Source organism: Lonchura striata, chromosome 4 (genome assembly GCF_050655825.1).
Source record: "Lonchura striata isolate lonStrDom1 chromosome 4, ASM5065582v1, whole genome shotgun sequence".
In the NCBI taxonomy this organism is placed as follows: Eukaryota; Metazoa; Chordata; class Aves; order Passeriformes; family Estrildidae; genus Lonchura; species Lonchura striata.
The window spans coordinates 40,709,432-40,726,953 of NC_140706.1; the positions used below are offsets into that span (position 1 = coordinate 40,709,432).

The following is a 17,522-nucleotide window of genomic DNA, read 5'->3' on the forward strand; positions in this document are numbered from 1 at the left end:
TCCTAAAGCAAATGCAAAGTACTAAACACTAATCAGGCCCATTACAAAAAGTAACACAAAAGACAGATATACAAATATGAAATTCAACAAAATGTTCAACTACTGCTGACAGTCCTAATTCTAAATATAGTTTACTGTATATGGAAGTACGAAATAATATAAAAACAAAGTCAGATGATAAACTAGTCATTATAGAATATATAACATACTGTCAAAACCATATTTCAAAAAGGAATTACTTGCCATCAGAGGTTTCAATAAGTAACATAGGTTTAAATAAATTTTAGAAGGGAAACAGCACAAGAAGACTTGGGTGCCTGACCCTTATTAAGTTAAAGACTTTAATCATGTCTTCAAATATAACTTTATTTTAAATTTCTTATTTTTTTCTCAGATGTACTTTGCAGTGCATGCGTACTAAATGGTGACACCACAAGCATACAAGTTCAGTTGTACTGCTGCATAAACACTAGTGCAAACTTGAATGACTAAATAGAGCTTTGTAAGAATTCAATCCTGAATTTAAAACCTTGCACTCGACTTTGACTATGAAACAAATAGTTAAGTCAAAAGCCTTCATTGCACGCCCACATCTTTGGTGCCCTCAGGATTGCTGTATGCTCTCAGAGGACTAGTTTAAGTGGTTAAGCCTTTTGTTTTTAAGGTAGGGAGAACCTCTTTCATACACCAGAACTCACAAAAAAAGTACATGTTTAATGATCATTCACTTGCTATTTTCATGACCTCCAAGGTGGGAGAGACCTTTCATATTTAATATCATCCAAGATCTTCCATGGTTGATAGAAACATTGAGTGGTTGAGCATCTCCCCTGAGTATAAACCTATCCCTATGTAAAACAAAGTCATTAAGGTCATCTGAAAATCTAAGTGGGAAATGAGTTTTCTGAGGCTCTAACCTGTATAGGAGACAGCCTATGTTCCTCTGCCTCCACATAGGAGGCTCTATTAAAATGAGAAATAATTGAAACTGAAGTGGTTTTTGTGTTTTAATCAGTCACATAAGTGTTGTGGACACCAAGAGATGATTTTTAAAAGTTTCAGTTTTGGAGGTGAACCAGTATATGCCAGAGTCACAGCATGACACTGCAGAGCTGAGGATCTGTGTTTCATTGTGGAAAAATACTTTCTGTACTGTTCCTTTTGGGAAGGAGAGGGGACAGGACATGCCAGAAAACCACAACAAGTAGCATTTTTGGAGGAAGGCACTTCCTGACCTTAGCTTTCAGATAAATCCCAAACTGAAGACATCTATAAATAGAAGAAACAGGAAAAGAAATCAAGTAAGATACCAAATGTCACTTGTTTAAAGCAGAACTTTCCTTTCTCCTTAAAAGAAATTGTGACACAGTTTTCCTAAAGCACTGCACAGTGTGACATGTCTTACCAGACTGGAGACTGGCCCAGCTGTTTCTTCATTATCTCCTGGCTCATTTTACAACTAATTTAGAAATATTTTCACTAGTGTTCATAAGTAACATTCAGACTTTTCAACACTCTCAGGCAACTTACCACAGACTCTCAAAACCATTTTGTCACATTAAATTTAACACATTATGATATGGTTGCAAAACTTAATAAGCCCGTCTTCTACTATTTTACATGTTCTGCAGAGTTGGCACGTTTTAGATTATTTCTTTTAGTAGCTAAGATTATCCTGGAACAACCAGGGTAGGTAACATTATCCTGAGAATGGCATTTCAGCAGCTATCTAACAGCAGAGGGGACAGGGGACAGGCCAATATTTAGCTGACAAATTGTGATAAGCATGCTCCAAAAATAAACAATGACTTATGAGGCACCAAACACCACGAAGCTGTGGCCATGGGTTTTTTTTTTTTTTATATAAAATGGAAACCTCATGCAATAAACCAAGGTGCCTTGTGAAGTTACTCATGGTTAACAGAAGTAATACTTCACCTAAAAGCTATTTACGAAGGCCAGGGTAACCATTAGAGCACCTGTTTCAGACAGACCTCCTTTGTTCAAAAGAAATGTAAGGTAACTTGCCTGCTGGAACGTGGGCCAATGTCAACAGCAAATCCAACTGGATTTATGTAGGTTGTGTCACTATAAACCACGTTACTTTCGTCATGGCTAAATGTTCGTTTACTATCAAAGCCAAGATGGATTGTAATAAAGCGCCATTATTTTCTCTTCACTTTTAAATTCACATAAAATATTCATTCACATAGGAACATTAGACCTTAAACAGCAATGTCTGCTTATCAAACCTGGTAAAGGTAGAAATCTGATATATGACAATTCCGATAATGACTCAAAATATCTGTCTGCATATTTTGTTTCAGAAGTGAAAAATAACCTGTATAAGGTAAACTGTATTGCAATTTATAAATAAAGGAGAGTTTCTTTCCCACTCAGAAATAAATAAATGTGAAATAAATTATTAGCCAAATCACCCTGTTCTAAGTGCTCACCTAGTAAGAAAAATACCTGAAGTAATGATTAAGGCACAAAATTCAAAAAGCACTATAATAGGAGTTTAGAAAGGGAGAAACTACAGGACATCAAATTAATAAGTCATCAATAAACCATAGCACAAGGCTAGATACAAATAATGACTACAAGAAAGGAGAAGGATTCATCATTTGCCTGGACATTCAGAGACATATTTCAAAATTAAATATCCTATCCCAAAACTCAATTTTCTTTGTTTTGGGTTCTTGGAACCATTTTTCAAAGCTAACAGGATTTCCACCCCTTTGTGCCATGCATTGCATCAATCATGTTTTCCAGCAATATCCTGTAGTCTAGAAGTTTTTCAACTACTAAAGTGATATTCCTCTAAAAGTCATCTTAAATTAAAGTGTTGAACAAGACTCTTAAAGAAGATTTAGGACTAGTGGAGACCTATCAATACTCAGTCTGGTAAAATACAAGCTAATCGCACTAAAATAAATGGCTGTCTAAAATATAGCAGATATGGAATATCCTCCTCTCTTCCACCTTGGCAAACACCTACAACAGAGCTAAAACAGCTCTCACCCTTCCCTTGGCACTGTTACCTCAAGCCATTTTGAACAGCTGAGCTGGAATTGTGCTGCCATCTGATAGCTGTTCAGTGGCCTACGACCAAGGAGTTGGCATCTTCCAACTAAGTCATCTTGAATTAAAACAAGGCATTGGCGCTAATTAGCAGCTTTCAGCAGTAAGGGAGAAGCCATGGCAGGGACGGAAACTCAATTACCCTCGTTCCAGCAAGTGCCTGCTCCTGGTCAGCATGTAGCTGGCGGAGCCCCTTGTGATTCCATATCTATGGCACACGTGAAATACTTCAGTCTTCAGATCAGGGCACTGCGGGCCATTCACACAGAGGTCTGACCTTTTGTGCTTTGTACAACTTTGTAACATTGAAGATCCCCAACAAATTTGATGCACTATGCAGCCACGTGTACCATAGGATCAAGGGAGAACACAAAATGCAACTCAGACTGAGACCCTCACAACTACTTTCCTGTAACTCAGAGTGAAAACTGCCTTGCTGGGAGAGTTTAACATCTGCTCACCAGCTCCTCAGCAGTGAATGCATTCAAGCTACTTGGTTACTGCACTCATCGATTTCAGACAGAGACACCACCTGAACGTCATTAACCAGTACAAAATCTTATTTTCTTGTTTCATACTCAGACTATCATCTATGAACTACACTCCCACTTATTGTTTTTCTTAAGATAGTATCATTTCAATCAATGGGCCACTTGCTGCCTTCACTGGTGAACGTGCCAGTTATTAGCCACCCTCAACAGGAAATCAACAAATGCGTCATGATCAACTACATCACTTCAGCTTTCAGAATCATATTATGAATTTAGCAACTGGAATAAATGCCCAACCACGTTACACACCTTTGCACAAATTCTGCTTCAGCAGCATCCAGCACCTGCTTTTTTCTTCCAAGTTTTGACTCTTTGGAGACTGTGGCTCCTCTAGAGTTGAAGAAAATTCCACAGGGAGAACTGCTGCTGTGGTTTAGGAATAGTATTCCCCAATTTAGTGCTATTACGGAAACATTCCAAAGCACACGGCGCTTACTCACTCTCCCCCTTCCGTTCCCCTGCAGCAGGATGGAAAGGGGAATTGGAGGCACAAAAGGTAAAGACCACAGGTTAAGATCCAGATATAGGAACAGCTACGTTTTAATTTTGCAGTTGATAGTTAAAGTTCAAAGCTATTTCAACATAAAGCATCATCATACATGAACAGAATAAAATGCCACAGCTTTCAAATACCAACATAGCTATTTAAACCAAAGTCCATCTTTTTTTTGCTACTATAGCTATGGCACCGTCAAAAACTGCCTGAGCTACTGCACCCAAGTAGAAGTCAGCAATGGGATGCTGTGTTCTGGCAGTGCCTGCCTGTCCTACAGCACTGGCGAGGGAATACATTTTGAACACCCACAGCACCACTGGCAAAGGACAAAAGAAGTCTGTAATACTGCACAGACAAGCCTCTCTCTCTCAGTTCAAAATGTATCTAAATATTTACTACCATGTATGCTGTGTATTCCAAATGTCTTCTGACAAATAGCAAAAGTCCACAGAACCATTCAAATGAGTGCTGGCTATTCACATAATGCAATGTGCAACTGATTTCTCCAAGGTCATGTGTTTTGAGGAAATGTTTTGAGCGGGCGAGGGAATGGTTTCCTGACAAAATTAAGCACTTACCTAAAATATGCACCCTCTGTTGTTTTTGTTTTGACTTTTGAGGTATTTCCCAACAGACTTCACATACCAGATGGAAAAATGTGTACGTCTTTTAACTTGCATGCCAATAAAATTAAGTGTCTCTTCTTTGTTTTGCCCCCAGGAAGAGAGCCCACCAGCATCCAATTTTCAACTACTATAAAACAAACCAACATAAATACAGACAAGATTCAGTATAACAATACAAAAAAACCTGAAACCCCAGGCCCTGGCATTGCACCCACCCAATTTAGTGAATGCAAAGGTGCCCCTTTTAACATGTCCCTTAAGTTAAAAAAAATTCTCATTTTAGGAAATTCATCCCAAATAAATAATGTCATAACATTACAGCCAGTTTAGGTTTTTTTATACTTCTAGACAGTGTTTGAAAATGGAGCACCATATATTCTATGGGAGAAGTTAAGGTATTTCAGAGGTTCCTACACACAGCCCTAAGCATTTCTTTCCAATCTCTTGTATCATAGGTCATCACAGCTTCAGCTGCACCAACACAAATATATGAAGTCACAATCTAAACCAGACGAGTCACTTAAATTTTAGAAACCAAAAACCCTACTACACAATCTCCCAAAAGTAAGGTCCTTTTCTTCTTTCAGCTAACAAGATTGTATCACTTATCCCATGTTTTCTGTAGCCTCACAAGCAGTTGGACAGGCAGGAATGAGGCAGCAGAGAACATCAGCATAGAAAACTAAATGAGCGAGCAGCTTTGGTGGGTGCCTGGCACCCAGCCAGCATCAACCCACTACAACTAGCTCTGTTGCTAAAGAAATACCACGTACCACAAAAGATTCAGCCTTTGGTTTCAGAAAGTCAAACCTCAGGCCAATATTGGTGGTACAGCCTTGTTTTCCCATGGACTACTTACAAACCACATTTGTGTAACATTCTTTCTCGCCCCTCTAAGTTTTGAGTTATTTTTTGTGTAACAGGGCAAAAAGTGTGAATTACTAATTTCAGATGGAAAAGCCTATATCAATATATTTTTTTTACAACTACAGTAAAGGTAAAATAAAGATAGGATACCAGTATCACTAACAATAAAGAACTGCAAATATAAATTAAAAACAAAACAACAAACTACTAAGCAAACAATCCACGGGTAACAGGAACAACCTTCCCTTTTAGAAACCCCAAACGACTACATAATTAATATTTTTATTAAGCAAAGTTTATCTTAACTTTAAGACATATAAAAAGCGAGCAAACAGAAACAAACAGCCCGGTAAAGACAGTCAACAACAGGCATGCTCTGCGAATGTGTCTTCCATGAAACTCAATACCCATTCCCAGGTAATTTACACTGAAACCAGATGCTGTTTCATTGTGCTGTTCATGTTTCTCAGAATACACACAAATAAGAGAAAAATAGGAAAATCATGCTGTCCACAGAAATATTAATATCAGACTACTCCTTTAATTTTTATCAGTGCTAAAAAGCAAATTCATGCCCTTTTTTCCCCCCTTTAAAATAATTTAAATATTTTAATTTTTTCTTATTCCTTCAGTGTTTTGCTCAGGTAATGATATACATGCTGACCTTTATTGTTGACTAGAATTCCTTAGAACTGCTCTAAATCAAATATTTAATCACTCTTACTCAGGTCAGACAAGACAGACACACACAAAGAAACACATCTACAGCTCTATGGGCGTAACAGAGATACCCAGAGAGAACAAATAGCTAATTTTAACTGCAAACAAAGCTGTAAGAAAAGCACTGCAGTAGGGCTTCTCTCTCTCCCTTTTTAAGAAAAGTGGTCAACTTCACCAACTTCAGAAAAAGGGAAGCAGAGCACCACTTCCATTTTGAGACTTATTTAAATACACTCCTTCACGCAAAATATACACAGCAAATTAAATCTGCAACACTGGCTGCAGCAAACAAGGCGCGCAGGCTCAGCTGCCCTTCACAAAGCATCTTTGTAGAGCTATCTTTCTGCCAGTGCTCCTTTTGAATTCCCAAACAATACCTCGCAAAAATTAGATCTCCTACTGTGGGAAAGTTCCCAAAACACAAGCCAAAATATATTTTCTCATGAGGATACAAAAAACCCTCAATGAGGAAGTCAAAGTTCTTACAATGACTGTTCAGTGTACATATAGTCATTCTTGAAACATGCTAACAGATTAAGTAGAAACATTCTGATTTAGAGAAAAAATATTAAAATCAGAACAGTAGTTCAACAGAATGAATAGCTATCGCTAGTAGTTTCTACTCAGTAATTTGCATAAGCATAGACTTTTAAAAACTTTTACACATACAGGCTTTATAAAACAATGGATATCAAGAAAAAATAACTTACCAAAAAAACCTTAGCTAATGGATATTGTAATAAGTGTAAAATAAATGAACATTTTTAGAGGTTACACTTAAATTATCTTTTTTTTCCCCTCAGGTACCAAGGGTTCTCCATGAATAAACAGATAACCCACAGGAGACTCCAACCTCCTACTAAAGAAAAACACGATCTTGGGAAAATGCTTGCATGTCCTTTACTTTTGCTGACCTACACTTTTACACCCAAGAAATGAAAGAGCTATCAGTCCTTTTGGTCTCAGAAGCCCAGCAGATGATTTTGCTTGTTACTAGTTTTGACAGAAGAGCAAGCTTATCCACAGCAAGCCATCTTGCTCTACAATAATCCTCCTCCACCAAAGCCTCCCCTGCAGCACCACTGGCTACACCCCACACACCAGGCGTGGGTGAGGATGGGTGGGAGGGTCCCGGACCTTTGGGGTACAGACACATGCTCTGATGTCTGAGCAGCACCTCAGTGGACAAAACAAGCTTGGGCTGAGTAGAAGATCCCTGGGCTTTGGGCCCTGCACTGCTCACTTCGGTCCATTTCCTAGGCAAGAATGCCACGGAAAGGCTCCCAGTTTTTAAGGGCAGGAAAGAGACTGCACCCACAAAGGCTGAAAAAAACATGCTCACAGGAAGATACTCAGCCCAAACCCAGGGCAAACACTTCTCCAGCCACTGCAGGGCAGAAATCAAAAGCAAACTCTACCAAACAGATAATTAATCAAGTAGGAAATTACACAGAGCTTATCGGCACTACAGTTAAACCCTCACTTTCCCAGTTTCAAACCGGCTCGGATACACACAGCTGCAATCTTCTGATGCAATGAGAAAGCACACAAGTGTTTAGGATAAGGCTTCAACTCAGCTATTTCTATGCTACAGCTGAAGGCTTCCTGATCATACCGAGGTCTTTGCAAGTGTTGGCAAAACTCGTATCATTAAAAGATACAGGGCTCTATGAATGCACAAAGTACTAGCCCTGTGACAGGGGAGAACTACTGCAAAAGAAATTAAAAAGTCAATACTCTTGCCATTCTCAAAGCTCTTGGCCATGAAGATATGAACGGCTATGGGAAAATACACGCACACCCCCATTAGAAAGACTAGGAAATAAGCACACTCTTTCAAAATAAACAGGATACTTAGCAGCCCATTGCAGTGCATACCCATAGTTTTGAAAATGACATGAAAATTGACACTGCAAGTTCAGAATCAAACATTCCAGTCTGTTTCACCAGACTGAGATTAAAGAGTTCACAAGAAAATCTGAGCTATGCAAGGATTTTCAGCTTTACTTATCAGCCATAAAAGATATATTCATACAAGTAAGTTTGTTGGGCATAAAATACTGCTGCATAGTAATACTAGCTTGACAAAAAAAAAATGTATGCTTACTTCCAAAATACATTCTCTGGTATTATTTCTGTACTAAACAAATACATTGTTTGCTTTGTCAGGTAAAAGTCTCACTTTTTCCCAATAGATCCTTTGGCTTTTATGCTGCCAGTTAAGTGCTGAAACACAGCAGGAAAAATCCCTATGGTTAAAGGTATTTACATACATGAGTCTATAGTAACTTGTTTCATCTGTATTCACCTCACTGACTTACAGTCCAAGAGAGTCACCACAAGACATCACTTAACCTACAGTTTTTCAGACACATTCAGGGAATGTTAACTATTTTGAAAAAGTCTCCAAAACCCTACAGCAGCTAGAGTTTTGTTGGTTTTTTTTTCAGTTCAGACCAACTACCCTTACAGCTGACTTTATGATGGCAATTCTACTTGAAGCCCATTGCTGAGCAAGAAAAGAGCCCAGATCAAGAACCAGCAACAACCTTTCTTCATTAAGCTGCATTACTAATGATTGTCCCAATGTTCACACAAAATATAACAGGCTCATGACCCCACCTCAGAATTAGTCACTGCAGTAAGCAGAAAGCCTGACCACCACTATGGGAAGCAGAGTTAGGAATCCAATTTTGTTGGTCAAATGGACTCCCCAGAAAGAAACAGCAGTCCAGCCTTGCAAAGTAAGGCTGCCCCTGAATAACCACATAACAAAGCCCTGAGATACATTATGGAACGACCACTATATCAATGCAATACAGGCAAATACCAGGCATCAGCTGTCACAGTCCTTCACTTCTCAGGGCTACCAAGAACCAGCAGGAGAGTTTAGCAACAGAATCAGTTCTCAGCATTATACTGCTGTTAGCAGCCTGATTACAGGGGTTATCCTCCTCTGTAAATGCTCACCTCAAAAAGATGGCAACACAGTAGAATGCTGACAGTGAAGAAAATGTGAAAGCACAACTCAAGCTTCAACATATTTTCATTTTTCAAAGGAAAGAAATCCCAAATAAACTCTTTTGAAAAAGATCATTTTAGTCTTCTAATGTATTTGATATACAGACACACGATCAGGCCAAATTTAAAGACTAAATATTCTTTTGCTAGACTCACATATAAAACGCTTAGTATCGCTGATCCTATTAAAAAATAAATACAAGGCTGTGTAGTTTAAGAGATCACTGTAGCAAGAAGGAAATGTTCATTTCTGGCTTATCTGAAGATTGCACACAATCATGTTATCACTGGTTACAAGTATAAAAATAACACATCTGGGAAACAAGCCGAAAGTTTATTTGGAAAAAGCATAGGTACATCCTATAATTAAACCATTTTTCCTCTCAAGTGTTCAAGAAAGGAGTATCTGCTTTACAACAGCATCCTGTTTAGATGCCTTCTGCCATTAAATGACGCATAAGTATCAAACTAAGGGCTACTGTACAGTTCTCCCCTCCACCCTGAAGATCTGGTGCGATGCTGTCGCATCGCTGCTCTCCATTACTGCTGTGTTGAACTGCCCTGGTGTACCACACTGGCAGTTCCCAGAAGCAAACCTTGGGCATCTAACATGTATAAGGCACACACTCAAAAAATTTCTTCCTACAGACGTCACCACATGGCATGAAAACAGTGAACAGTATGCAGAGTTTCTGAAGCAACCAGCTATTCATATACCATGCCATGCAAATGAGTTGTTAGGATAAAGAAAGATTAGGGCTCAGTTTCTCTTGTTTGAAAACAAAAGCAGCCCTATTTTTTCAAGCCAAGCTACAACAATATAAAACTGCATGCTTTCTAAAATGGCCTATGATGCCAAAAAGAATTTTTATAAAGAATCAAAGCTATAACAGTCCATATGAGAGGATGTTAGGAGAGAAAAAAACTAGATCACTATTACTCACAGCTTAAGGGCATAAAACCATTTGTAATTTATGAACATTTAAAAGCTAGATTCCCCAAAGTAGTTAAATTAACTTCCTAGTTCATGTCTTCAAAGAGAAAATGAATAGTTTAATACATCAATTAAAGAGAAGAGTTACACAACAGGCATGTTAAAGTACAGGCCACGTATAAATCCTTTTCTTTTATTTCTCATTTTCTTTAGCCAACAGAATACCGAGTTGTGATTCACAAAAGTCAGGAACACTCTGTAAAGGAGGATATACCAAAGAGATATAAAGTTATAAATTTACAAAAGCAGTTGCAGAATAAACTGTTTACCTCAAGGAAAAAAAAAATCAGTTCAATCCAAAATTACCAGGAGATTTTTGCACTATAAATGTTCATGCCAAGTTAAGTTTGCTTTCCCCAACAATGTTTATCAGACCTACTTCTCTAAGTTGTACATACTGGCTATCATTCTGTCACTCCTGTCCTCTGAGCCTGCAGTGAAGGCATGGTGCCAAATTTGCACCCTGACAGTCCAGGGTGAATAGAAATGTCAAACAGATATTTACCTCATCATTATTTGGGAGAAGCTGAGCCCCAAAGAGTTTGCTAACATAAGAAAGAAGCAAATATGCTACTAACATACTTCCCTTGCTATTTCCTGCACTGACATGAATATGATAAATATATTTTCTCTTTCCAACCCTCTCTCAACTTTAAAAAACCCTCATGACTTTCCAAAAACCAAAATTAAGTAGCTCTCTTTTAGAGATAGCATAGCAAGGACAGGAAAAGACAAGTAAAGAGACAATAAGTTACTTGAAGGGAAGAAGGAAAAACAAGGTCTTTGTACATTTCTATATATTTTTTCCTTTTCATGTAATGATGAAAGATGAAGTGCATAAACATATTTCTTTCAAATTGCAATACAGTTGTAAAATAAAATCAAACTTACTTAACAGAGAACCATCAGTAGAAAATTAACACACATAATTCAACACGAGCCATTTACAAAAACACCAGGTTTTCTGCTGCAAGCCCAATCTCTCCAGCAGCAACAGGAGGGCACCACCAGTTTCAAGTATTTCCAGCGCTAACAATGCATTAGATTTCCCACATACTTGGTCTTATTTGTGGATTATTTTGGGTCAGTGTCAGTTTCATGGATTTAAGGGTGGGTTTCTTTTCCTGTGGTGATTGCCACAGCAGGCTGCCAGCGTGCTGACTGGGGAAGTTTTCCAGCACTAACGCAGCCCTGGTGTTCCCAATTTAGCTCTCTGCTCTGTGCCCTTCACTGGGCTTTATCCCTGCATTCAGGCTGGATTCTTCACTGCGTCATTTCTTACTCTCTACCTTTCTGTGTTTCCTTATTATCCCTTCTAGACAGCAAGGCCAACTGGCAAGGACATGAGAAAGTTTAACAGTTCACACCACAGGGAAAGCATCATCCCCCAAGCCCAGCCTGGTGGCCCCACAGCCTGACCTAGTGGTTTTTGAGCATCTGCCTGCATCTCTCCTCCTGAGCACCCCACCGTGCTTCCATAACCATGTCCTGAGGCTGGACACTGCTGCTAGGCTCCCCCCAGCTGGAATCTATGCCTCTACCAATTCAAGGGACCTCGCTGCGAGTTTGCAGAGAGTGTCTTCTCCAGGAGGGAGCACTCAGCCTCCTTCAGCTTTCACAACACGCTGAAGGGCTGGGTCCAGCACTCAAGGCAAACAGACATTTGGAAAAGGTCAAACAAGGACAGAGAAACAAGTTTAGCACCACAAAAACATGTTCCAGAAGCAGCTTCCTTTTCTTTTTTTTTTTAAAAAAAGAAGAAAAAAACAGAGTTGCCAAAAAGGCATGCCACATACGATGCCTATGCAGTCAGTATGTTTTTCCATGAGAAGTTTTATTTTCTCACACAGATTCCATGAGTACAGGGATAAAAATAACATTACCACAATGACGTATCTATAGTAGGAGGAATGACTTATGGGTGCTGAGCAGAAGTCAAGGTTTCCTCTTTGCCCCAATTTGAAATCATCACCAGCCAGTCAGACGCCTGCCAAAACAATCAGTAACAGCATCTCTTCCCCAAAACCCGAATACAGGGACTGCTCAGAGAGCAGGACAAGCCTTTAGAAAATAGGACAGATGGCATTACAACTCCAAGCAAAGTAACTCCTTGTATCATTAGCTATTGAACCGCAGCTTGATGTGGGGATCAGTGTAAAGCTTATTAGTCTTTAGACAGTTGGCAGCAACAGCCACTGCAGCAACCGTTCGGGAGCAGAAGGAACTCATTCAGTTTAGTTGTTTTTCAGGTCATGTTAAGTCAAAATGTTTCCGTACGCACTCCAGTCCCCAGCTTAACCTTTCTCAGCCTCTCTAAGCGCAACTACGCTTACAAACAGCTTCGACTCACACACTCCTCTGATAAAGGGGGCTCCAGGATCGCGGCGCAGGTATCTAAAAAATTCCTGCCTGGTGCCATTGTGTAAGGATTTCACCCTACTTTGGAGAGCAAGGACTTGCCAAGAATACCACTGACCTCAGCCCCTACATTATGAAACAGCACTGCCAGCTCCAGCCAGCTATGTAAAAGTAGGGATTGAATTCAAATCCTGAGCCACCCGTACTCCGGGGCAATAACAAAACACACACACTGACACACAGAGGGAAAAAAAAAAAAAGAGAGAGAGAGAGAGAGAGAGAAGAAAGGAAAAAAGGAAAACCACATCACCGAAAAATTGTACTCTAAGTTCATTTTCTTTTCACCGGAAGCAACCTTCAAAACAAACCCAGCTGGCGTTTCTCCCTCTCCTTCCCCCAAAATTAGGGAGTAGGAGGAAAGTTGTCGCGTTAATGCGCGCCTTCCCTTCCCGGGAGCTGCCGACCGGGAATTCGGCGCTGGGGAGTTCGGCGGGGGCTGGGAGCGGGGTCAGCCGTGGCCGCGCCGCCCGAAGCGGGGCCGTGGGGCTCCGACCGCCCCGGCCGGGGCTGCGCGGGGCGGGCGGGGGCAGCGGGGCGGCCCCTCCGCCCGCGGGAGCCGCGGGGCACGGCGCGCTTACCTGGGGGCTGCGCTCCGCCGGGTTCTTCATCACCGCCTGGCGGAAGCTGTTATCCACGTAGGACGCCATCGCGCCCCTGCCGCCTCCCGCCGCCGCCCGGGAGGCGCTGGGGGAGGGCGGCCGCGGCCTGGCGCTGCGCGGCCGGAGCGGGCGAGGAGCGGGGAGCGGCGGCGCGCAGGCACCGCGGGCTCAGCAGCGCCGCCGCCCGGAGCTGCCGGCGGCGGCCGAGCCCCGCCGGGGGCAGCGGCGGCGACCAGGGCTCGGCGCTCCCTCCCGAGCCGGCTCTACGCCTCCCGCCGGCCCGCTCCGCCGCATCCCCTCGGGCACCGTCCTCGTCGCCTCCTCCCTCCTCTTCCTCCTCCTCCCATCCGGGCTGATGGGGGACTCCGCGCCCGCCTCGGCGACGGGGAAGTTGCCGGCTCGGGGAGGCGGAGCGGCGGGGGGCGGGCCGAGGCGGGACGGAGGAGGAGGGGGGGGGCGGGTCGCCGGGGGTCGCCGCCGGCAGGGTCCCCTCCGGCTACGGTGCCTCAGCATCCTCCCCCTGGGAACACATCCTGGCCAGGTTTAACCACAAAAAAGAAGTCTGAGCGGCCGCCGCCATGGTCCCGAGGGACGCGCATCATCGCAGCTTCGGCGGTGCTCCCTGTGCACGGATACTGGTGATGGGCAACCTGGACGCCAAAAAAAAAAAAAAAAATAAAGACTTGATAAAGACTTGGTCTGCCGAATCTAGTGACTTCGGGGAGGCCACCTGTTGTCACGCTTCTCAAAAGTAATCCGTATCAGCCGGCTGTCCCCTCTGTCATTGCTATGTGGGGCAAAAACGGGGAAGGGAGGGGTGTGAAATCGTTAATTTATCACTGTTCTGGGGGTTATCTAGCGGCGGATTCTTCTCACGTGAACTTAAGTTTTTAAAGAATAAAGGATCTCGCAACATGGCTGATTTTCTTTGTTTACCGCGACACCGAGCCCGTCTCAGCAGCAGCCTGACAAACGCCAACCATGGAAGTATTATTAGCGTGCCATTAGCGGCGGGGTAATACTATTAATGTATTTGCTTTCACAAGTGATGTGTACCCTTCGCTGATACGGATCACACAATGTAAATAATGTCAACACTAATAAATCTCTTTAATTCCCAGTCACTAGCAGTCACATTTCAATTCCAAGTAAGGTAGTGTCATCTTTATTTCATGTTTGTATTTGTGAAAATTCCCAGAGATAACCATCTTTTCCTTACCAAACATACACTGCTAGTCCCAGGAGAAAAAAATGTTACGCTTTTAGACACAAGTGGCTCTCAAAAATGCTGTGTCTTCAGACAGGAATCTACTAAACCTACTCAATTTCTAGATACGGCTCATTAACAAAGATAGCTCTTTGGGCTAATCCTACTCATATGTGTCAGCAAAATATTTTTGCAGTAATACCAATTATTCTGGGCAGATCATTGGAAAATACTAGGGAGTGCTCCACATTCTCTATATCTTGCTTATCGGTGCTTACTAGAAGTCCTTATGGGGGATTTTAATTTTTTTTTTTTTTTTTTTAGTAACAGATTGAAAATGTCATGTCCTGTGCCCTAAAAAATAACAGTTTAAATATGCCTCGTGTTCATCATCCAGTGATGATAATAATTCCTTCAAATTAATCAAGCCTGCAGCTATAGAAAAGTGCCAGCTTTTCTGCAGCTCAGTTTACCAATCCGGAGTGCTGGAATGCCCTTTTTTTGGGGGGCATATGTATAGCAGGAGTGCCACAGGAATGTGAGGAATGCTCTCTTGGGCTTCACTCCTCAATCACTTCAGGGCACCCATTCCCTGCTGCTGCAGCCTAGCTTGCCTGACATCTTTATATCTCTACATCAAAACAGAGCTACCCACTCTATTTTAATATGCAATTATCTTTCATTTCAGACCTATTAGCTGTAACAGCATCAAGTCGAGTGTTTTGCTCTGGTTAATTTTTTGCTGTGCTGTCTGGTAACACAATACCTGTGATTCATAGGGATATTCCTCTTCAGAGAATGGGATTTCAGGGCTCTCATTGTATTCTGATCAGTGTCACAAATCTCGATGGTTATAGATCTGTGTCAAAGGCCTATAACACATTACGTGACTTGTTAGAAATGGGAATGAATGAAAGAAGAGAACTGTACATAGAGAACTATGTACAAATATACTCAACAACTTCTCAATAATATTTAAGGATGTGTTGTGTTAACACCTTTTCTTGTGTCTGTAAGCAACATATTTGTATAAAGCAAATACTTCTGATTATTCATATCCTCCATGGTGGATACTAGCATGTCCTTTATGCCATTTTTTTTTCTCTTGCTGAAATCAGTCTAGTTACTTCTGAATAGAAAAAAATAAACAATAAATCAGTAAATAATCATCAAGATTCAGAGTAAGGACAGTTATTACTTGAGAAAACATGCAATTATCTCCAGAAACCCCCATTTTTCACTGCAAGTATTCAACAAAACATAATTTACAGTGTCAAATGCTTTTGCAACTTACATTTTCTCTTAGTCTTACTGCCTTCCGGTTTTTCATCTTCAACAAAAAATCAGTATGATTTTAAATACACATATATACCAGGACATGCCATTCATTTTGCTTATTGGTTACTCTTCAGGATATATTATCTAGCTTTACCCTTATTTACAATGGATTGGGTTGGTTGGTGGTTTTTTTGTTTGTTTGTTTGTTTTGAGGGGGAGTGTTTTTCTGGTCATGGTAATACATTACACAGGTTTCCTACCCATCTTACACCAGGAAACCAAGAGTTAACTATACACATGCAGTTCATATAATGTTGCTATTTCAACAGTATGAAAACGCTGCAACACAAAATATGACAGCTCAGCATAATATCTTTTTTGGATAGCTAGAAGTAATAGCTATGTTATTTTATAGAAGTATTTTGCCTTAGAAAGACAGGGTATCTGCCCTCCTGAATATGTCCATTTCTTTCAAGTGGTAATTTGAAATGGTCAGGTCAAACAGTTACTAAAATGCTAAGAAAACAAATTCAGCAGTTCTGGGAACATTTTGTTCATTTGCTAAACCTCATTTTAAAGAAAATACACTTTGAAAAGCTTGCACTTAGCTTAGCCATATGACTTTCAATTCATTACACCTGTAGTTAGTCACCCACAGTTAGATGCTTGGCTTGCTTGGGATGCACCAGTCTGCCCTGGTAAGAAATAAAACACTGCCATTTTGAGGGAGTTTAGCATTATCAACAGTCTGTATGGTTATAAGCCCAGGGATGCTCCTTTCTCCCATTTCTTGGGTAAGTACTTGTTTCCATCTATCAACTGGAGATAGCACAGCAGGTGAAGCAGATTCATGCAGTCAAACTCCAGCCCTTAGAATTGCCCTACTCCTTCCCATATCTTTCTTCTTGGCAACCATAAAAAGATACTTCCATAACCATTCATGGAGGTAGACAGTTATTGGGGAACAGAGGTATTGGCCTGGTGAACCCCTCCAGAGTTGACCTTGAGAACAGTAGCCATCCCCTCTGGACTGGGCAGAAGCCAATTTTGTTGGATTTTAAGTAAAATATTAATTATTTTAGGTACAAGTAAGGCCACTACCAAGGAGAGAGTATCTTATCCTTTAAATAAGATTAGCCTCTATGCTCTCTCTTTAGGGTGGCATCATTTCCAAGAATGATTCCCACTTCTGGGATTTATACATGGCTGGGATTACTACCACTTGCAATTGCAGTTTTTAGTACCTTCTGCATTATGATGAAGGGCATATGAGTTTGCTTGTTTGTTTGTGTGGTTTTGTCTGTTCATTTTTTACATAACATGCTCTGTTATTGTGGATATTTGTTGTCCAGTAATCATTTATGTATGGGCGCAATATGGAACAACCACTCTGCACCTCTGATAGGTAGAAGGCTAATTCAGACCATAGTAAAATAATTCTTGAATGTTTACCACAGGTTTTATGATCCTTTTATACTCATAAGATGTATGAAATTCTGAAGATTACAAAAGAGAACCTGGCCTGTGCCATAAAGGAAAAATCATCCTTTGTTTTGTTTTTTTTATTGAAGGAAAAACAGAAGAACTTTTGACTACTATAATGCATTTCATGCATTTATTCAGAATTTGCCACTATTTGCATAGCTACATTTGGGCGTATT

The 17,522-nt window shown here is 40.9% G+C and overlaps 1 protein-coding gene and 1 long non-coding RNA gene across 7 annotated transcripts in view; both read right to left on the minus strand.

The window, feature by feature from the left end:
- LOC146767602 (uncharacterized) overlaps positions 1-13,342 on the minus strand; it is a 38,633-nt gene extending 25,291 nt beyond the window's left edge. Inside the window, exons 1-2 of the long non-coding RNA XR_014955135.1 lie at positions 4,710-13,342; positions 1-4,093 (exon numbers count right to left, since the gene is read on the minus strand). The exon at positions 1-4,093 is cut by the window's left edge and continues 25,291 nt beyond it. This is a non-coding gene — a long non-coding RNA (uncharacterized LOC146767602). The remainder of the gene's footprint in view (positions 4,094-4,709) is intronic.
- Positions 1-13,512, minus strand: part of RAPGEF2 (Rap guanine nucleotide exchange factor 2) — a 182,998-nt gene extending 169,486 nt beyond the window's left edge. For all 6 annotated transcript variants that reach the window (XM_021536561.4, XM_021536558.4, XM_021536559.4 and 3 more), the window contains exon 1: positions 13,356-13,512. In XM_021536561.4, coding sequence (XP_021392236.3) covers positions 13,356-13,424 — 69 coding nt within the window. In that variant the 5' untranslated portion in view covers positions 13,425-13,512. The remainder of the gene's footprint in view (positions 1-13,355) is intronic.
- Positions 13,513-17,522: the final 4,010 nt, after the last annotated feature.